The sequence below is a fragment of the Mus pahari genome, chromosome 13 (assembly GCF_900095145.1).
Source record: "Mus pahari chromosome 13, PAHARI_EIJ_v1.1, whole genome shotgun sequence".
Lineage (NCBI taxonomy): Eukaryota > Metazoa > Chordata > Mammalia > Rodentia > Muridae > Mus > Mus pahari.
In genome coordinates this window covers 63,156,624-63,178,662 of record NC_034602.1, presented here as the reverse complement: position 1 = coordinate 63,178,662, position 22,039 = coordinate 63,156,624, and the positions used below count along the sequence as shown (strand labels likewise).

The following is a 22,039-nucleotide window of genomic DNA, read 5'->3' as shown; positions in this document are numbered from 1 at the left end:
CGCATGGCCTAGTGCTCTCTCCTCCCCCACCTGCCTGCCACTCCCAGCGTTAACTGGCAAGGCTTCTTTCCCATCTGTGTCTGCTGATGCCAGCAGGGAGTGTGGTGGTTAAAAGCAAATGCCTTTTCACAAAGATGGCCTCCAAAGCCCAATGCAGTAACTGTGGTAGAGCGAAACCAAGGAAATGGACGCGAGCTTTTCTCCTGGGTGCCTTATCTGAAGAAATAAAAGATGTCTTCCTTTTCTCTACTCTCTCTCCTGCCCTCGGGCTGTCGCTCTCCTTCTTGACTCTGGGCCTGGAAGTTTGACTGGCTTTGGCCAGTGACACAGAGTGCATGGAAAACCTCAGGGGCGTGGATGTGTGTGCCTTGGTCTCTTTGCTCTGGGAACTTGAGCCCACAGGGCTGAGTGTAGAGGCCATACATATTCCATATTCATACATATTCCATATTCATACATATTCATATTCATACATATTCGGCCTTAAGGTGCCAGGCCAGGACTGCTTGTCCTATAGCATCAAGAGAAATAATTTATTCGAACCATTTGATGCTAATGCTGATTATAGTTTATTTACCTATCACATTTATTAACTGACATGTGTATGTATTCGGGGTGCGCGTGGACCAGGGTAGTTGTGGAGGTCAGCGGACAACTTGAAGGAGTTGCTTCTCTCTTGCTATGTGGGCTCCTGGGGATGGAACTCAGGTTTTGGGCTTGGAAGCAAAAGCCTTTAACTACTGATCCATCCCGCCAGGTCTGTTTTTAATATTGTATTTTTGACAATCACATAACATGTATAGAAGGTGTTGTGATCGTATTGATCACCATTACCCTTTCTTATTCCATCCTTGCTGGTTTCCCTTCTTCCCAAATAGTCCTCCTTCTACTCCTGTGGTGTGTGTATGTGCACGTTCGTGTGTGTCTTATGCAGGTAGTCACAGACAGCGTGTTTTATTTCTGTAGTGGCTATGTCATATACAAAAGTCACCATTTCAGGTTGTCTCTATCCTCTCCCTCTTACTGTCTTCCCACCTTTCTCTGTGATGGTCCCTGGTCCTGGGATGCCGATGCGTAAGTCTCATTTAGGGTTACACACTCAGCAGTCACTTCTTCTCAGCACTTTGACCAGAAGGCAGCACAGCTCTGTGGGTGTGACTTTTGTTTTTGCTCTTATCAAAAGCTGGTAGAATTTCTAGCAGCTTCTGGACACTTTTGCTCATGCTGTATGCTTACTCTGGAGATGGACCGCATCTGTCTCCACGGTGACCTCCTGGGGAACCAGGCAGAGCTCATTTTACTACATCCTCTCTTCCCATGCTTGCAGAGAACGCGTAAGCTGAGTGTTCCACTCCATTTTCTCCTTGCTTGTTTGATTTCTAACTCTTTTACTTTTAACTCTTATCTATGTGTTGTTTATCTCCTATCCACATGTCTTTCTTTTCCTTATAATTCTTTCCTGGAGAATAAATTCAGTTATATAGAACACACGGTTTACATCACTTGAAAACGTGCGGGCCGGTGACTTTGAGTCTGTCTCTAATGTGCGGCAGCCATCACTATTATCCAAGTTGTGAAGATCTCGGTTACCCCACCCCCAAACACACACCCTCCCCTCTAATGTCCTCTCTTCCCTTCTAATCAGGACTTTGCTTTCTGCTGGTGTGAATTCACATTTTCTGTACATTTCATATAAACAGAACTGGCGGTGTGCAGTCTTTTGTGTCTCGCTTCTATCGCATAATGCTTCCAAGGTCCCAGCGGTACCATGTGCCAGGATTTAGTTCCTTCCCGTGGTGTGATACTATCCCATCACAGCTTCACGTTGCTCTGCTTGTCTCTTCGGCAGTTGATAGCCCCGGGATGGTCCCACTTTTGGGCTATTCTTGGCAGTTTTTGTATGAATACGTTTCCAGTTCTCTTAGGTAGAGATCTGAGTCATACAGTAACTCTGAACTTCAGCATTTGAGGGCCTGTCACTGAGTCAGCGTCTGGGCCGCTTCTCAGTTCCAGCAGCAGCATTGGGGGGGGGAGGGGGGGATGGGTTCTGACTTCTCTGCGCTTGAGTGGATTCTCCATCTGTTTCTAGTTTCTGTTGTAGCTGCTGTCCTGTCCGAAGTGGGACTCTGTGGCTTTGATTTGCATTTCCCTGCTGACAAATGGACCCAAACACTGTTTCCTTGCTATTGGTCACCTGTGAGTAATCTCTGGAGACATGTCTGCTCGAGAACTTTGCCCACTGTAATGTGTTGGTTTGTCTGCTTTGAGGTAGGATCTCATAGCTTTGCCTGGGTCAGTCTTGAACTCCTGGGCTCCAGCACCCTCCCTCCCGTCTTTGCCTCCCATGTGCTGGGATGTTGGAGTGTGCTACTGTGTTTCACTCCACTGTGCTTGACATTGGTTGGTTTGTGCTTTTCTTTCCTTTCCACTCCTCTCCTCTCTTCTCCTTCCTTTCCTTCCTCCTCCTCCCTCTCGCTCTTATTTTGGTCCTAAGCATTGAACCCCAGGCCTTGTGCATTCTAGGCTGTACCCCTGTGATGTGGTCTCGGTCCTCTAGAATATTTATATATTCATTTAGAATGTCTTTCACTGATTTTTTTTTGATGACGACCTGGCCCCATTCCCCAGGGTCCAGTTAGTGCTGCCTGGTGGAACAATGCCTGATCTTGTTGGCTTGACCTTGTGTCAGTGACCACGCCGCAGTGACATATGAACACAATGGCCATGCCATGTCCTGGAGACTGTGTTTCACAGTGGCCCTCCTCCACCTAACTCTTAAGTTTTTCTTCCTCTTCTGTTCCCTGAGCAAGGGGACGGGTGGGTGGGTGGGGGAATGATATAGATATCTCACTAAGGACCACTTTGTGTGTGTGGTGTGTGGTGTGGTGTTTGTGTGTGTGTGTGTGTGTGTGTGTATGTATGTATGTATGAATGCTTGTATATGTATATGTGTGGTATATGTGCTGTGTGTGTGAGTGTGTATGTGTGTATGTATGTTTGTATATATATGTATGTATGTATGTATGTATGTATGTATGTATGTGCATGGTATGTGTACGTATGTGTGAGCGTGTATGTGAGTGTATGTGTGTATGAGAGAGAGAGAGAGAGAGAGAGAGAGAGAGAGAGAGAGAGAGAGAGAGAGAGACAAGTCAGAGACAGATGGATGCATGAACAGACACAGTCAGGGTCTCACTGAGTTGTGTAGGCTAGCCTTGAGTTGTGCTGGTATTGATAGTATAATGTTGGTTATATTCTCTTTGCTTGTATTTATTCACATTGTCATCTCCCTGAACATCTCAGTAATTTATTGTAATGCTCCAGGAATTAAGATACAAGAGTAATTCAGATAGCAATCACCTCCACAGCACATGCATGTCTAAGTGCTTTATATTCTTTAGCTCAGTTAATAAAGTTGAGCTCTGAATAAGGTATAACCTTGTGTGTGTTTGTGTGTGTGTGAAATTTTACCCTTTGATAATGATTATTTTGGGAAAATACCCATAATATTAACTTTTGATTCTCAAAATATATGATGGATAGTATGATATCTCCTTTTGTTCATTCCAATCTAGGTTTAAAAAAGATGTCAACAAGGAAGACTGTTTGGGAAGAGGAAGTCTAACAGTAGGAGGGGGATAATCTAAGAAAACCACTATGAAAATGTCCCAGGGCAGCCCATCAGTCTGTAAAATCAATCCCAGGACATTCCATCAGTCTATACAATCAATCTCAGAGCATCCCATCAGTCTGTAAATCAATCCCAGGACAGTCCATCAGTCTATACAATCAATCTCAGGACAGCCCATCAGTCTGTACAATCAATCTCAGGCCAGTCCATCAGTCTATACAGTCAATCCCTGGGCAGTCCATCAGTCTGTACAATCCCAGGGTAGCCCATCAGTCTGTACAACCAATCCCAGGGCAGCCCATCAGTCTGTACAACCAATCCCAGGGCAGCCCATCAGTCTGTACAATTTATACATGGCAAAATGAGTGCAAAAGCAGTTAAACTGTTAGTCATAATATTGATTAAGACAGGGAGGGAGGTGACGTTGGCCAATGTTAATGTCTCTCAGTAGAGAAACTGGATCTAATGACTTTTGGTCTGCACATGGCTGACCAATCTGGTTTTCTGGAACCATGCCTCACTGTCACACGTAGTAGCAACACAGAAGCAAGCTGCAAGGGATCACATCAAGGCATCACATCAAAGCCCACTGGGGTATAAGCCCAGCGAAGAGGAGGACTTCTCTTGTGCATTGACACAGTGCCTGATGTCAAGTGCAGCTGCAATGAAGTGTTTATGAAAACGCCTAGGAACAAGTAAACCCAATGTTGTATAGGACTGGTTGGATTTTGTTTTAAATGGTGGAAATAGTTTTCTTTCACTCAGGACTATTTATACTTGAGAGAGAATGGAGAAGACGGAGGAGCCTTAAAATGAGACGTATTTAAATTAGTGCAAACTGTTTTTACTGTTTGTGTTTCTTCAACTACTGTGCATTTCTCAGTGCTGAGCCCTTGGCCTGACTTAGGCCCTGTTCCATTTTATTCCATGGGTGACAACTTACTAGGTTTTTTTAGCTTAACCCAGATACCACTGTCTTTGTTTGTTTGTTTGTTTGTTTGTTTATTGGTTTGCTATGAGAGAAACTTGCCATGTAACCCAGACTGGCCTGAAACTCACTGTGTAGCCTAGGCGGACCTTGAACTTTTTGGCTGTTTTCTTGCCTCCTTCTCTGCAGTGCTAGGAACACAAATGTATATGGCACTCTCAGCTCCCTGGCATCCCCTTACTTCTGATCATCTGCCTCAGCAGAAGCCATCTGTGGTCTAGCACATGGTAACTAAATCATTAGCTTTGCCATGCCTGCTCTTTTTACTAGGCTGAGTGGCTTAATCAAATGGGACTATTTTATTTCGTTTTCAGGAGCCTGAGAACGTATCTAGCACTTACTAGATGGTCAGTTAGTAGTTGTTGTGTATGGACATGTGAACCAGTTCAGAATAAAGACACAGTGACAGCCAACTTAGCAACATTTCCCCCGACCATTTGCGTATGTCTAAGAAGTTGTGCATTACCTTGCTTGTTCCTATGATGTTGGTCCTTTGAGGTTGGTGTGCCCATCCTCAGCCTCATGAGCAGCACAACAGCACCTAAGGAGTTAGAACTACCTGAAGTTCTGGGACGATAAGGTCTGAGTCACGTTCCTCAGCTCAGCCATTCCAGTTCCTTCCAATAACCCTTGCCTCTTAGACAGTTCAGTCCACTCCGAGTAACTGGCAGAGTGAGGTAATGTTTTTCGGGTACCAGGAAAAACATCTTCAAGATAATGCTCAGAGAAGTATTGCTTCATCAGGAGACACATTAAGAGTGGCTTCTTATTATGGTATTACATGTCTATAGTCCCAGCCACCTTGGAGGATGAGGCAGGAGGATTGCTAAATCCTCTGAGTTCATAATCGGCAACAGAGAGACCCTTACTTGGAAATAAAAAGATCTTTTTGGTCTTTTCATATATGAAAAGGCACATGCTTGCCTCTTAGCCAGTAATTTTCCTGTTTAAAACTGTAGTTCTTTGGTGAGCCAGTAGGTTTCTATTGAGCCAGCACAATCAGTTTTTTAAAATAATTGGGCTTTAAAGGCAACATTGGCGGTCATTAGCTTCAGCTTGTAAATCTTATAAAGAATGTCACAGAGCCCTCAGAATTTGAGCTTTGGCCTCTGTTTTCTTGCTTATCCTGTACAGAGGGAGTCTTCTCTCCCTGAGAGGCTACCACATGCATGTTAAATGGCCTCTCAGAACACTAGTGAGCACAGAATGCCCCCATTCAAAGAGACAAGACTGTAAGAGATTAATTATGTTGGCACTGGTGTGGGCCTGTCTGGCGTACAAGCCCTGAATCTCCAGTACTGTCAGGAAAGGATCTGTGCAGAGCAGAACTGGTTCCCAGGAGCATCAGAGAAGGGGCAGGTCCTGCTGGCTGGCTGTTAATGATTCCTGGACACTGACTGAAAATGCAGATGGGTACTTACATTACAGAGATCACCAGCTTACGGTGAGGGTCTTGTGTTTCAGTTCATAAAAGACTTGTTTTCCTTTACATCTGTCCAGTGACAGCAGGAGACCCTGAAAATGCGAGGGCTACAAAACAGACTCTTAGGTGACCTCTGAGGTTTAGATTCTAAAGTAATTCAGTTAAGGACTTACAGTAATTACCTACTAAATGGCTCTTTTATTCCAGGTAAGGTTCTGGCTGCCAGGTAATGCTCACTGTATATTCTTTTGCTTGATTTATGTAAGACCAAGTAGTCAGACTTGAAAACACATGTTTGAGAAATTGGTGTGGGACCAAATGAAAGCTTACATATATGACATAAATACAGCCATTCTTTTTTATTGAAACGTTTCCATACAATGTATTTCCCTCACCCAATTTCTCCCAGCTCCTCCTCACTCTCCACCCACCCAACTCTGTACCCTTTCTCTCTCTCTCTCTCTTTGAAACAGGCAAACAAAACCCCCAAATAAACCAGAATTAAAACCAACAGAACTAAAGGAAGAACACAAGAAACACACACATATACATGCACACACACTATGAAAACAAAGAAATTGGAAACCATAATATACAAGCAAAAATACCAGTAACTCACAAAACAAAAACAACACAACAACAAAACCCCAAATGCTCAAAGAAAGCAAGCACTACGAGACAAAGTCTATAAAAATACCATTGAGGTCATCTTGTGCCGATTGTCTGCTGCTGGTCTAGGGCCTACATTTAAGTATGGTTTCTATGCACAGTGAAATTCCATGGGAGAAAACTACATTTTTCCTTTGCAAGCAGATGTCAGTTGGAGATAGCTTCTTTGTTAGGGATGGGAGTTCCGGTCCACTTCCCCTCTCAGTTCTGGGGTCACATCTGAACCTGTGCGTGCTGCCACACTCTGTGAATTCATGTTACGCCTGCTGTGTCTTGAGGTCACTATTACCTTGGAGTCACCCGCCGCCTCTGGCTCCCTCAGTCACTCTGCCTCCTCTTCAGCAGGCCTCCTGAGCCCCGAGAGGAAGGATGGATGGAGATATCCCGTTAGGACTGAGTGTTCCAAGGTCTCTCACCGAACATTCCCAATTGTGGGTCGCTTTGTGTTAGTTCCCATCTACTGGGACAGGCAGCGGTTTGCTTATAAGAATTTCATAGTGTACTGGAAAAAAATAGGCATTGATTTATTTTATGGACTGTATGGTAAAGCCTCAAGTCATGACATTTCAGACTATGTTGGCAGAATGTAATATAGAGATTTAGTTTAGGTAATATACAGAAGGAGAAGTGCCCAGCGTGAAGATTAGTGTATCTTAACAGATGTTACGGGTGACAGAACTTTGATTTGGGGATGACAGTAAAGGTTCTGGGATGGAGGTAAATGGAAAGTCATAGAAAGTAGGAGAGATGCTCAAACCTTCGCACCATCCGGGAGGTTCTGTGGATTCTCCTTGGTGCTCTAACATCTAGAATGTCCTGGGTGCCCTTGATTCTTTCTCAGCATTTGTCTCGTGTGTGTTGAATTTTCTTCTTTCTCCATGAGAATGCATTTGGATCAAAGAATTAAATCCAAGTGGGAAAAGTCAGTTTAATTTCAGCCATATGCTTGGGCTGCCTCTAGTTTGGAAAGTGAAGAATACATGTAATTAATTTCTTGTGTTTTCTTGAGTGTAGTTAACTTCTGTAGGTTGGAGTTTTCCTTCTAGTATCTTTTGTAGGGCTGGATTTGTGGATAGATGGTGTTTAAATTTGATTTTGTCACGAGATATCTTGTTTTCTCCATCTATGGTGATGGAAAGTTTTGCTGGGTATAGTAGTTTGGACTGACATTTATTGTCTCTTAAGAGTCTGTAAGACATCTGTCCAGAACTTTCTGGCTTTTAGAGTCTCTGTTGAGAAGTCAGGTGTAATTTGGATAGGTCTGCTTTTATATGTTACTTGGCCTTTCCCCCTTGCATCTTTTAATATTCTTTATTCTGTACATTTAGTGTTTTGATTATTATGTAGCAGGAAGATTTTCTTTACTGGTCCAGTCTATTTGGTGTTCTGTAAGCTTCTTGTATATTAATAGGCACCTCTTTCTAAAGGTTAGGGAATTTTTCTTTTATGATGTTGAAAATGTTTTCTGAGACTTTGAGCTGGTCATCTTCTTCTTTTATTCTTGTTATTCTTAGGTTTGGTTTTTTTCATAGTGTCCCAGATTTCCTGGATGTTTTGCTAGGAACTTTTTAGATTTAACAGTTTCTCTGACTAATGTATCAATTTCTTCTATTGTATCTTCTACACCTGAGATTCTCTCTTCCATTTCTTGAATTATGTTGGTGATGCTTGTGCCTCTAGCTCCTGTTCACTTACTTACCTAGGTTTTCCATCTCCAGGATTCTCTCAGTTTGTGTTTTCTTTATTGCTTCTATATCCATTTTCAGGTCTTGAACAGTTATATTCATTTCCTTCATCTATTTGATTGTATTTTCTTGTGTTTCTTTAAGGGATTTATTTATTTCTTTTTTAAAGGCCTCTACATTCTTCATAAGACTGAATGGATTGTCATTTTCTTGTTCTTCAGCTGTGTTGGGATATCCAGGACTTGTAGTAGGATAGCTGAGCTGCCATACTGCTCTGGCTGTTGTTGATTGTGTCCCTATGCTGGTCTCTAATCATCTCGATTTGGAGGTTATTGTAGGTTTAGGGCTGATTTCTAAGTTTATCTTTGTTAGATGGGTGATTTTTGGATTTTTTTTTTCTTGGCTTCTGTTTCTTCCCTGTCTTCTGGCCTGAGTGGCCTGGATTTTCTGGTGACCAGTGAGTCTTTAGGTTCATTGGGGGTATCTGCGCTGGGGTTTTTGTGGCCTACATGACCTACATGGGGTTTTGGGTGGCTACATTGCCACTAGGGTCTCTAATGTCAGCTTGGCCTGCTGTGTCTGGTGCCAGTGTGGCCTTGGGGAAGGCAGGTGGAGTTGTGGGCTGGAAGATGGAATCCAGGGAACCTGGTACAGTTTTTGGCTGTTAGGCATACTTTAAGGGGAGTTGGCAGGCATAGGGCATGGGGCAAGGTCTTACCTGGTACCTCTGGTACTTGAGTGGCCTCTGGGAAAGCAGGTGGAGTTGTCACATTTAAATGATCACAACTAAAAGAATCGCTATTGTTTAGCTAAGGTTCTTGTTTTTCATTCATATAAGTAATAGAATACTAAGAAAATGAAAGCTCATTCTAGAGTTTAAATATCCAATATTAAAACCAAAAAGGAGAAAAACCACTATCAGATGTTTGAAACGAAATAGTAAAAACATGCCTTTTCTCTGTATGATTTTTTTTTTGACTGAAAGTGGATGATCTTTAGAAGGAATTTCTATGTCAAGATGTGTCCATCAAGATCTGAACATTGACATCTACTTTATTCACCCGTTGATGTGTCTCTAACCTTCCGTCACATTCTGCTAGTATGGTATTTCCTCACTGAAGCGACTCACTGTACTCTAAGAGGGGGCAATGGCTTACTCTTTTGTGAGCACGGCATGAAGAGCATTTTGTGTTAGTAATAATTCCAATATATGTCAAGTAGGTCACTCTTATAGTCCTTCACAGATCCTAGTGTCCTTCTTTCTCCTTGTCTGGTTTTCTCACTGCACACATCATGGCTTGTTCGTTTTTGTAACCACCTGCATGCCTCATAAGTAGCTGATTGTCATCCTAGATATGCAATCAATGTCAGAATGAGTGATTATAGTCACGTCTGAAAGCATTCCTGCGAACAGATTGGCTCATACACCTAGCTCGGAGGAAAGTTGAGCAAGTGAAGTGGGGGGGGGGTGTAGCTGGGGAAGGAAGGAGTTCAAGGTGAACAAAACAAGACTGGTGAGGTTGGGAATGGCCAGTGTGTTCTAGTTATCTGAGGTCGGGTGAGAGAACAGCCCCCAACACTGCAGGGGATGTAAGAGCAACTGTCCCACTCGTGGCTTCTGTGGGGAACAGGGGTAGGGGGATGCCAGTCTCTGCTCGTCCTGTGCTTGGGGGGATGGATCTTCGCAAGTGTGGTAAGGCCTTGGGGAGGTAGGGCTTAGAGGCCATTAGGATTCCAGTAGTGTTTAGTGTTCTCCTGAGGCTGTTATAAAAGCTGGAGCCTGTCCTCATCCTGCTCTTTGGTTTCCGATATGGAAATGGTACTGCTGGCTTCCCGTGCCCTGCTGCTGTATGTTCCACAGTGTGATTCAGCTGAGAAACCACAGAACTAAACCCACGCAGGCGGCAGCTCTAGAGCCTCCAGAGCTGTGGCCTGAATGAACCGGTTTTGTTTATAAAGTTAGCCACATTAGGTACTGCTTGATTTTAGCATTGGAGAGCTGAACGATGGACCAGGAAACTTTGATATCATCAGGGTAATTTACTGTCCAGTTGACACGTTGACAATTCATGCTTGAATATCACCATTGAAAATGAGTCCACCTAACTTTCCCAGTAAAACAAAACAAAGTCAGTGTGATTCAGGCATATTCTGAAAAATAAATGTATTTTGATTTTTATCTAATATTTAGCCCCTTTAGATTATTGCTGTTAACTCCTGACAAAGAGTATTTTTACTTTTTTTCCACAATTTTTATGCATAAATACATGCTAAAAAACTCTTTTCACTTTATATTTGGATGTGTTAGCACTATTTTAAAGAGAGAACACTTGTTCTTTTTTTTTTTTTTTTTTTTTCTCTTCGAAATCATTAGACTTCTTTCTCAGTGTTTGCAAGGCTTTCCTATTAGGAAGGAAAAATGTTAACCCACAATAATGAAGAAACAATGCCATGTCCTATTTTGATGACTTAAAGAATTCTTTCATAATTACATACATACATACATACATACATACATACATACTGCACTTTCATCATATCTCCCCTCCTGTCCTTTCTTATCCTCACCCCACCTCACCAAGCCTGTTCTTTCCAGCAAGTTCCCCTCCTATTCCCCACCCCCCACGTGTATGCTCCACTACATTTAATTAGGGTTGCTTGTATGAACAAGGGTCAAGGGGTTATTTACCAGAGCAAGGTCATCTTGCCACTGGCCACACCACCAAGGAGTCTTACTCCTCCTCCCCCGTAACTGCTAATTGCCCATGGGTCCTCAGGGGGGAGTGATGCCTAATGGTTCCCGACTGTGCTGGAGTGTCGATGGACCCCATCATTCCGTGCACATCTTCTGCGGGTCTTGCGCAGGTTCCCACTGATGCTGAGTTCATAGCTGTGCCATGTCCAGGTGACAGCTTTGCAGCGCTCCTACCCATCCTCTACTCCTTATATTTTCTCCTGCTCCATCTTCCTCCATGTTTCTGAGTCTGGTAGGGGCTGTTCTAGATGCCCTACTTGAGGCTGAGACTTAACAGTCACTTCTCTGCACTTTGCTAGTGATGGGTCTGCATTTATCATTGCCTGCTGCAAACAGAAGCTTCTTTGGCCAGTGGAGAGAGCAGCACTAACTGAGGTGTGGTTCTAAAATCAGACAGAGGTTGCTTTTCTCCTGCCTTTGGCCTGCCTTCCAGATGGGCTGCCCTAGGAGCCCCTTGATCTTTTAGCTTACTCTTTTCAGGCAGAGTCTTTCGTGATCCACGAGGTTCTAAGATCTGTTCGCTGCAATTGTCAGATCGTGAAACTGAAGCATCCAGCTTGACTGCAGATTGTGCAACACTGGACAGAGAATATAACTTTGGTGGCTTGAGTTTGTCACTACTGAGATGGTGACATTATTTCTCAGTTGTCTGCTTCAGGACATATATGTATAAAGTCTGATAACGTCTGTTTTAAGCTTTTAATAGCGCCGAGGTAAAGGGTAAAGTTATCTTTAGCTCCAGTGAGACATAGAAAAGGGGCACTTCATTTGGTAGTTATTAAACAAAGACACTATTGGCAGCCAGGTATGGTGGCACATGCCCACAAACCCAGCGTTTAGGTGGCAGAGGCAGGAAAACCACAAGTTCCAGGCCAGCCTGGGTAACATATTGACAGTTTCTCTGTCCCCTAGAGAAACTAAGAAAGACAGTTTTAACCCAGTCATATAATGTCTGGGAGATGGATCTGGAATATTTGAGGATACCCTTACTTTCAACAAAACCTCCCAAATACAAACTGTGAGTGTACTGGCTGGTTTTGTGTCAACTTGACACAAGCTGGAGTTATCACAGAGAAAGGAGCTTCAGTTGGGGAAATGCCTACATGAGATCTAGCTGTAAGGCATTTTCTCAATTAGTGATCAAGGGGGAAGGGCCCCTTGTGGGTGGTGCCATCTCTGGGCTGGTAGTCTTGGGTTCTATAAGAGAGCAGGCTGAGCAAGCCAGGGGAAGCAAGCCAGTCAAGAACATCCCTCCATGGCCTCTGCATCAGCTCCTGCTTCCTGACCTGCTTGAGTTCCAGTCCTGACTTCTTTCAGTGATGAACAGCAATGTGGAAGTGTAAGCTGAATAAACCCTTTCCTTCCCAACTTGCTTCTTGGTCATGATGTTTGTGCAGGAATAGAAACCCTGACTAAGACAGTGATATTCCTATCTCTCAAAAGCTACCATCCACAGGGGGAGCAGACCACAGGAGAACAACGCTTCACTCAGAAAATCAGTGTGCTTGGTTTCTTATTCAAAGAAGGCAGCTCCCTTTTGTTTTGGAGATGAGAAGGTTCCTTTTCCATCCTAGGCTGTGTCTGTGGTCTGGTGAAGATGAACAGTTGCTTTCAATAGTCTTCCTAAATGAAGCTGCTTAGAGAAGCACACAGCTCGCTAGCCTTCCCTTTCCCTCTGCCTTCCTTTCCGGGATAGTGCAGTGAGTGGGATTGGTGGTGTAGTTGTAGCAGAGACTAAGGCTTGGCTCTTGTTCTCAGTCTGTGACTAGTGTGTAGGTCTGTGCTTCAGAAAAGCCATTGAGGGAATGGAATGACACGATGCATCTGAGGGCTTAGTAGTGGACAGTGTCAACTATGCCAAGTGTGATGCTATGAGCCTGTACTGCCTGTCCCATAGGAGGCTGAGTTGGGAGGTTCTCTTGAGGCTTGGAAATTCAAGACTAGCCTAGACACCGTAGAGGGGACTTATATCACAGAGCAGGTAAAAGTAAATCATGATGCTTGTAATTTTAGTGTATTTTCTGTGTAAAGGGCCATTCTTCTGTGGTCTGCTCACCCTTCTGGATTTCACAGGTACCTTTGGAAGGTCACCAGGGCGACCTTTCAGGACACGGATGAGTGTTTCTGGGGAACTCTGTCTTCAGCTTCCTCCCTTGTGTTGATCTAGATTCCGTAGTATTTGATAGGCAGCGATATCGCAGTTTGTATTTTGGTGTTTTCGTGGATTTTTTTTTTTTTTTACATCAGCAGTGAGATGATCTGCCTTTGGCTTTACAGTTTAGGGAAGAGGAGAACATGCTCATTTGTTCCTCCGCTGTTTTCTAGAGTTTTCTGACTGCTAGAGATGATCATTGTTATTTTGTCAAACTTTTTAGGACTGCTATCTTTTTAAAAAAAAAAACAAAACAAAAATCATGGGAAGCTGTGATTTTGACAGGGCTTCTGTTCCAGGCTCCCACAGACCAGACTACGAAAATCAAAATGGACTCACTTGTGCTACAGAGCCACATAATGAACACGCAGACTGAGTGCGCGCATGCAGACCCCCTAAGGTGGCTAGCTCTCCATGAAAACAGATCTTAGTCTGAGGAAGTGTCCTCTTTGCTTTAAATCTTATTGAAAAAGTTCATCAGAACAAGAGAGATCTCAGGGTCATAGTTTAAAAATCTATTGATTGGCTTCTGAGTCTCACGTTCCTAAGGTCATTGTTCTGTCAATTTCCAAGGACGTTCTAATTCTGTTTTACAGAGTAGACTTTGCCCCATTTATCAGTTTCACAGAAAAGCCAAGTTTATCTCTGTAATCTTGGTGTAATGTTATCTCTTGATAATCTCTAAGTAGTACCGCTTGCTTGCATCACTTGATATTTCAAATTTAGGCTCTATTTTACTTCCTCTTGCGCCTCGTCGCTCACTCCTGAAGAGAATGTGGCTCTCGTGCACAACCTACCCTCCCACCCACACAGAAAAACACTTCCTGCCCTCCAAAACCATTTATAATAGTAGCAAGATTATTACTTATAATTTATATTATTTTGATGCTGTGGATTCTGTTTAGGTAGCCAAATTCAGGATGTAATGTGCTTGGTTTTGTATGGTTTTCCTGTATGATTTTTAAAAATTTTCCTTGGAATTAATTACTTTCATACATTATATTAATAATGTTTAGCTAATTTATTATAAGCTTACCCATGTATTCAGTTTTATCTTCTACAAGAATTCTTCCCAGGAACTTTCTAACTTGATCTTTTGGAGAGATTGGCCACTTTGTTTGCTGCTGTCTGTCATTTATCTTGGAATTTCCCTTTATCATGATGGGAGATTTGAAGGTCTTTTGCCTTTTTGTTTTTCTTTTTAAAAAAACTTTTTATTGGTTCTTTGTGAATTTCATCATGCATCCCAGTCCCACTCATCTCCCCCTCTCCTGTACCTGCCCTCCACCCTTGCAGCCTCTCCACACCCCAACAGAAAGGAAAAGAATCTCATTGTGGAAGCTGTAGTGTGTCACAGGGTGTCCCACATTCTACCCTTTTGTCCACACTTCTTTACTTGCAAATGTTCATTGCAATGACTTGTTGGTCTGGGACCAGGCCTCTGGCTTTTGCCACTCTATGAATACTGGAACCTCACTAGGATCCTCTTGGATCTCACATTATTTCCCTGTATCTTGGAGATCTTATTGTTTTGGATCTGTAGGACTGGCCTGCTTATCAATGGGTAGATGTTAGGGCAGGCCAACTCAAAGCCCTGGATCTTCTCCTGAGAGGTCAATCTGGCAGCTCTCCTGCTCACACCCTCTGGGCCAGCACACTTGCAACCCTCACTCCTAGGGTCAGCTCTACTGTGCTGCCCAGGCGAGGGGCAGGGCCTGCTCTCCTGCCCTGATGACCTCGGGGCCAGCTCTCCTGCCTGCCATAGGTAGTGGAGCTGGGCATGGTGGTGCAATGTCTTTAATGTTTGAGGCCTGGATGATTTACATAGAGTTTTAGGCCAACCAGAGTTGCATAGTGAGGCTGTTGTAGTTGATCTTTCACTATTTTGTGGGTTCTTCTTTCTTCCTCTGTTCTCCATCCTTTTTCCTCCGTTCCAGCCCCCTAGCACTAGATAGGAGGGAAAAAAAAGATGGAAAGGGAAGGGAGCAAGCTTATCATTACACTACTTCCTGCAGATTAGGGGCATCGAGATCCTTGGGACAAGTTTGATTTTCACCATCAGGACATCTAATTTCTTCTTCCTTTTTGAGAACAACTACTTAACAAACCATGACCGACAGCAACCAAGCAACCATGACCAACAGCAACCAACACCAACAACCCACTCTCAGGGGCCTAGCATTTCTATACTCTCTGAAAAGTCCCCAGAATTCTGAATATCACACAATGGCAGAAATTGTCTGCAGCTGGCAAAATCACATTTCCTCACGTTTCCTGCAGTTAGGACATGCTGTAGCCATTGCCCTCCAAAGTCTGTGTACTGTGAGGCAACACTGGAGCTGCTTCCTGGATGAGAACTACATGTTCTATACACGTGTGTCTAGAGCCTAGCCTGCTTCATCCCTGGTAACCTTTCCTAAGTAGCCATTTTCTTTCCTTCCTGAAAATGTCTTTTTATAAAGATTTCTAAGGAAATAGAGTTTGCATACCAATAGTTTCTCAGGAAAACAATATAAAGTCTATCTATCTATCTATCTATCTATCTATCTATCTATCTATCTATCTATCTATCATATCTATCTATCTATCTATCTATCTCTATCATGTCTATCTATCTCATATCTATCTCTCATATCTATCTATCTATCTATCTATCTATCTATCTATCTATCTATCTATCTATCTATCTATCTATCTATCTATCATTTGTATCTATCTATCTATCTATCTATCTATCTATCTATCTATCTATCTATCTATCTATCTATCTATCTATCTACCTATCTTTGAGACAGGACGTTATTATGTATCCCAGGTTTGGTTTGAGTCTTATGAACCTTTTTCCTTAGCCTACTGAGGGTTGTGGTTTACTACTATACACCAAAATACAGGCCAAAATTGTAATATAGTAAGAGGACCAACTTAGATGAAAAGAGAATAAACTTTCTTTGATTGCTCATTTATGATCCATGTGGATTAATGGGTCCAGGTTGCAAATGTTTATCAAGTAGCTGGGTGGTAGGAAGAGGCACAAGGCTTCAGGTTCTTCTTTAAGAAAGTAGGACACAGTTCCACCTACGTGTAGAGTTAGGATGTCCAGGCCCCACTGCAAACCTAGAAAATACTAAAAGAAAAATGGAAGCAGAGCCTAGATACCTACCTGTATTTTAAAGCATTATTTGGGTGATTCTAATGTACACTTGGTAGATCAACAGCTAGGTGAGAAGTTATGCTGTTAGACATGGAAGAATTTGATGAACTTGGTGATGAACGAGAGAGATTATGGGCCCAGGTATTGGCAGATTTCATTAGCTAGAGACATGAGGAAGGGTTGTTCCAAGGAGGGGTGTTCCGAGTTGATGGTGTTTTCATAGATGGAGAGAGAGGATTGGGGAGAGTGGTGGAGACCAGAGGATGAATACCTTGAGGAGGGGTGACCCTGCACGTCCAGGGGCTATTTTGAGCAATGTTTGGACTGACAGGGGGAGAGTTGGAGTGGATATTGGATGTCCTATTGCAACTGGATTGTGAGCATCTCCAGGGTCAGACTAAGTTTTGGCTTTCTCCTGCAGGTGTCGGAGGACACTGAGGACACTGAGGATGTCTGAAGAATGAAATGAGTGGATGGAACTTTGAAGGCTGAGTCAACGGGCAGAAGGGGTAGGTGGTAGTTAGAGTTCAGTGGGGTAAGAGTGTGGGTAATGGGAGAGCAGTTGGGAAGGTGCTGCCATTGTCCAGTTATGAGCTCAGGATGTTTCGAACTGGGGAAATGACAGAGGAACTCAATGTAACTGTAACAGACGCTTGGATACCACATTCACAATAAGTTAATTATCTACATCTCATTGTACACCCGACACACCTTCTAAATCAAGGGGTGGATATTTGGAGGTTATGCTGTTAAAGAGACCCTCATAAAAACCAGAGGAGCCCAAGTGGTTGGTGGTCATCAGAAAGAGAAGAACATGAAGTCACAAGTTGGAAGGAAGCGTGGTGGACTTCTTTAGTAGCTCAGGGTCCAGTCGCAGGTTACATTATTAAATTGTGCTAAATGTGCTTCAGGAGACTCCTTTTATTTCTGTGGTTTGATTGTAGTTGCTTCTTGAAAGGGCATGGAACAGGCAAGGGATGGAAAGCTACCCTTAAGTCAGCTTGCCTCAGAGAAGAGTCTGCAGGCCTTAGAGTTTTCAAGTGGTTGAGAATTAAATATGGTTGAATTTTAAATTTTACTTCTCTCTCTCTCTCTCTCTCTCTCTCTCTCTCTCTCTCTCTCTCTCTCTCTCTCTCTCCCTTCTTCCTCTCCCATCCTCCCTTCTCATCCTTCCCTTCTTTCCTTTGCTATACCATAGTGATCAGAAAGACACATTGCAGGAGTTGTTTTCCCACTTTCCATCCTGGGGTTTTCTGGGGAATCATCAGATTTGGTGGCAAGCAGCTCTACCCATTAAGCCATCTTGCCAGCTCTTGTTTACATTTTAAAATGCTCCAGGTACAGGATTGAGGTTCTTTGTATCCAGGCAGCTTGTCCTGAGGAGGGTTAGCTCTGACGAGGTGGGCTTCTTTTCTCCTGTGATCTGGATAGCATCTATGGATCGATCATGATGGTGTATTTATCAGGGGACTTCCCTGTAGCAATAGCTTCCCTGTGGCACCACGACGATACCAGATCAAGATGACATCTTCACTGAGTTACAGATGAGTGAATCGTATCCACTACCATGCTCATTCATCGTTTAAATCAATTATGCTGCTTTGCATACCAAGATCTTGAGGTCTAAATCAACAACACAGGCAATGGAATACACTTTGCCATCTGAAGTATTTGTTCTCTGGAGTCAAATAGCAGAAGGTACTAGAGAGCTAAGGGATACCGGGAGAGACAGAGGCAGGCATGTATCACCATTGTTATCATGGTCGTCGTCGTCGTCGTCGTCGTCATCATCATCATCATCAATCTTGATTAGATTTTCCTAGGAAATGTCAGGGCAGGATGGAGGCTGAAATCAGAGAAGAGCTCTTTGCCTTGAACATTTTGCATTAGGAAATAGGACATTATAAATTAGGAAGTGCAGTAGGAAATTAACACCACATCCTCACTGTTTTATTTTCTTACCGTAGAATCTGGAGATCGTCGATGGCAGGAGAAAGAACAACCAGAAGACCGAGATGAATTTTAACACTATCCTAGAAGAGATTCTCATTAAAAGGTCCCAGCAGAAAAAGAAGACATCACCCTTAAACTACAAAGAGAGACTTTTTGTCCTTACAAAATCCGTGCTAAGCTACTATGAGGGTCGAGCGGAGGTAGGAGACAATTGCAGTCTACTCTGGTCTGTTTTCAGCGTTGACACTGTTGCTCTCCGTTGAGTTAATGAACTTGAGGTTACAATTTATTGTCATTGAGACTTGAAAGCTGAGATTTAGCATGTGATAGAACTCAGCACAAGTCTGTCATTATCGTTTAAGATATGCAGCCATCCATTTGGCAGCAGCCCCCCGAATGAATAAATCTGCCAGAGAAAAATCCATTCCTGTATTTTATAGGTCCTTACAGAGTTTATTAGGCATATTAAGCACTGGGCTTTCCCCCACAAACCGCCATATTTTGCATCAAAGCCCAAGCTATTTTGTGTGGCCATCTCCCCACCACCAGTTATTCGGTGAACCATTTATTGAAGTTGATCTACAGGGGAATCCTTGATGCTAAGCATCTACTGTGGTGTTTTTGATGGGATTAGGGGATTAAAGATCCATGTGTCTACTGGTGTCTGCTGTGGGATGTTGAGGTACTGTGGGCAAGACTATTGGTTAGACAACATCTGGCTACCCACAAGGAATGCGAGTGAGTGGCTGTCTCTGACCCAACTTAAAACCTTGCCATGGTGGACATGGTATCTTCTACTACTGCCATAGTCTTTTCTGTTAGAAATAATTTTAGGTTGCAGAGAATGGCTAGGAACCGGATTTTCCTTGACAATGTGCTATAGCAAATGTGGGCAGGGTGAATGCCTGGTGGCCCTGGTGCTTGGACTGAATTGCGACTATTCCTAGGGCATTTTTGTCAGCTGCTGGTTTACTTGTCTTGTGGTTGTTTTCTTCTTCTGTGTTTTGGTTCCCGTGATTTATGCAGAGTGACATTGTTTCTCCTGAACCAGTCTTCCTTCTCCTGTGGCATACATAACACTATGACCAGCGCTATCTCAGGTTCATGCACCATAGGTCCCTATTCCCTTAACTATAAACCCCTGAAAATGCTGAAAACCAAAGCTTTGACACTTTTAATTGTAAAACTAAGGTTGAGGCAAGACCAAGCTTACCCTTCATTTTACCCATGTTCAATACATATATGTATGTGTACCCAGAATTATTAACGTGACTAGTTATGTCAGGTGCCTATTGAGAACTGTCATATTATATGATATGCCTCCTACATTTTCATGTTATCTGAGAAGTTCACAAACCCAAAAGAGTTTCAGGAAAGAATTGTTTCCAGAAGTAAAGATTATTTAAAAATTGCAAACAGATTTGGAGGGAGAGATTGGTAAGTTTTTGCTTCATGGCAATGATTTGTTATAACTAAAATTTACCATAGTAAATCCAGGAAAATAGAAATATAACAACAGAAGTGGTAAAAGGTGGTCATGAGTAGGAAAGGCACCAACCCCTAAACGTGTAGAAACCTACACTGTCAACTTAAATATGGAGTGATGCCGTTACAGTACAACTCAGCGAGGGCAGAGAGATGGCTCAGAGGCTAAAAGCTCTGGCTGGTCTTTCAGAGAACCCGTGTTTGATTCTCTGTATCTGCATGGATGCTCACAGCCAGCTGCAACTACAGTTACAAGGAGTCTGATGCCGTTCTGCAGGAGCAGCACGCATGAGGTGCACAGATACACATACAGGCAAAACACCATACCCATAAAGAGAAAATGCAACACACTGGCCAACTCACTCTGCAGATCCTTAGTATGCGATTGGCCCTTGATATCTGTGAGAGGGCTGGTTCTTTTCGCCATCACCTCAGATGCTAAAATCTATTATATAAAAGAGTGAAACATTTGCATGTAACCTGTATACAACCTCTTGTGTATTTTTAACTTGTCTGTATATTGCTTGTAATATCAGATATAATATTGATGCTATAAAACTACTCATTCTATATTGCTTAGAAAATAATACGAGAAAAGACTGTATACGTTTGAACAGATGCAGGGTTGGCTGATTCTATGGACTCAGAACCTATAGGTGTGCAAGGCCAACTGTGCAAAGTTCAAAGTGTTCTGACTGTGTAAGCAGAGAAAAGACAGGCGAGCCCCCCGTATTTCAGATCCCAGTCCACTGTCTGAGTGTGAAGCGGCATCAGTGGTTGTAAGAACCGGAAAGAGCGGAATGATGTGGTTGCCCAACACGTAGAACTCCCTCTTCAAACCCTTATTCAGTGCTCTTGTTTTTTTTTCTGGCTGTTGCTCACTGGCCCCGTGACCCCAGCCACTAGCTGAGTTCCTTTCCTGTCGCTCCACTACTCTAGTGTGTGGGGTGGTGTTTGGATTGTTCGTGCTTTCTGCTGTCGTGGGTGGCCTGCCGTTCGTTAGTGACTTGCTTCTTCAGCTGATCGCAGGTTTGCTGCCTCTCACAGTAAGAGGTGAATAGTCACCAGGCGTAGGGATGCCGTAACCAGGTGGTAGAGTGTGTGCTTAGTATGTGCTTAGCATGTACCAAGCCATTGATTAGATCCATACACCTAAGACAACAAATACTTGATTATATTGAACTATAATTGAAAGATAAGAATCAGAATTCTTTAACAGTACTTCTAACAATACTGGGCAGGTTTTCAAATGACTCCTCTCTGCCTATTATCTAGAAAATCCAAGAAGCCCTTCATACTGGAGTTACTTCCCTGTTTGCGGGTGTGTGTTCATTTCCTGTTTGCAGATATGAGTCTTCTGCTTTTTGTCTCCCTGTTCTTAGAATCACAACTCAAAAGCCCAGTGAGGTTGGAAGCCCATGAGAATGTGAGTTAGAAGGTAAGAGTCTAGAAATGAGCTGAAAACCACTGGGACCATTTGAGAGATTTAAATTGTCTGTAGTTCTTTTGTTTTCAAAAAAACAAAACAAAACAACAACAACAACAACAACAACAAACCAAAACCCCAACCCCAAAACCAACAGAGAGTGAAGAGGCCGCCTCTTGCTTTAGTAGTCCCCATTCGTAGTTCCCTCACGGCCATCGAATGCTTTGAATGGCAGCCCTTTCTTTAGTCTCTGTACCCAGCTCCGGCGACATGGTGGCCAAAGCCTGTCCTGAAACTGTTCCTTGCTAATCCACTCGGTGTGCTTTTCAAAGTGTACCGAGGAAGTTTGTTTTAGATAGATCTTCAGAAAACCCAGTTAAACTATCCAGTTAAGTCTCACATTGGAAAACTCTCGGGCCATTGGTGTCCTCAGTTTGCGACCCCTCTCTTCCGGTGGCTAGTTTGTTCACGTTTGTGCGTGTTCCAGGGAGATGAGGAAACGGAGATCTTCACAGGTTATGTCACGCAGTTTTACAATAACACAGACCATGGTACGTGGTGCTGCTTTCTACTTAGGGAGCTAAATGACCAATGAGATAGGCCCCTTGTTTTTCCTGAGGAGGCTCCATTCAATACGGGGATGGGAGTCAGGGAAGCACAAGACTGGAGTTTGTTGAAAAAGCAAACAAATAAACAAACCCCCCCAAAACCAATAACAACA

At 43.2% G+C, this 22,039-nt stretch overlaps 1 protein-coding gene across 2 annotated transcripts in view; it reads left to right on the top strand.

Moving 5' to 3' along the window:
• The window catches only part of Tec (tec protein tyrosine kinase), a 109,067-nt gene that overhangs the window by 22,088 nt on the left and 64,940 nt on the right, over window positions 1-22,039 (top strand). The window contains exons 1-3 of one of the 2 annotated variants that reach the window (XM_029545251.1): window positions 2,139-2,196; window positions 16,876-16,963; window positions 18,422-18,607. In XM_029545251.1, the coding sequence (XP_029401111.1) occupies window positions 18,470-18,607 (138 nt within the window). In that variant the 5' untranslated portion in view covers window positions 2,139-2,196; window positions 16,876-16,963; window positions 18,422-18,469. Of the gene's footprint in view, window positions 1-2,138; window positions 2,197-16,875; window positions 16,964-18,421; window positions 18,608-22,039 lie in introns of those variants that run through there. The other variant, XM_029545250.1, reaches the window with a different exon arrangement.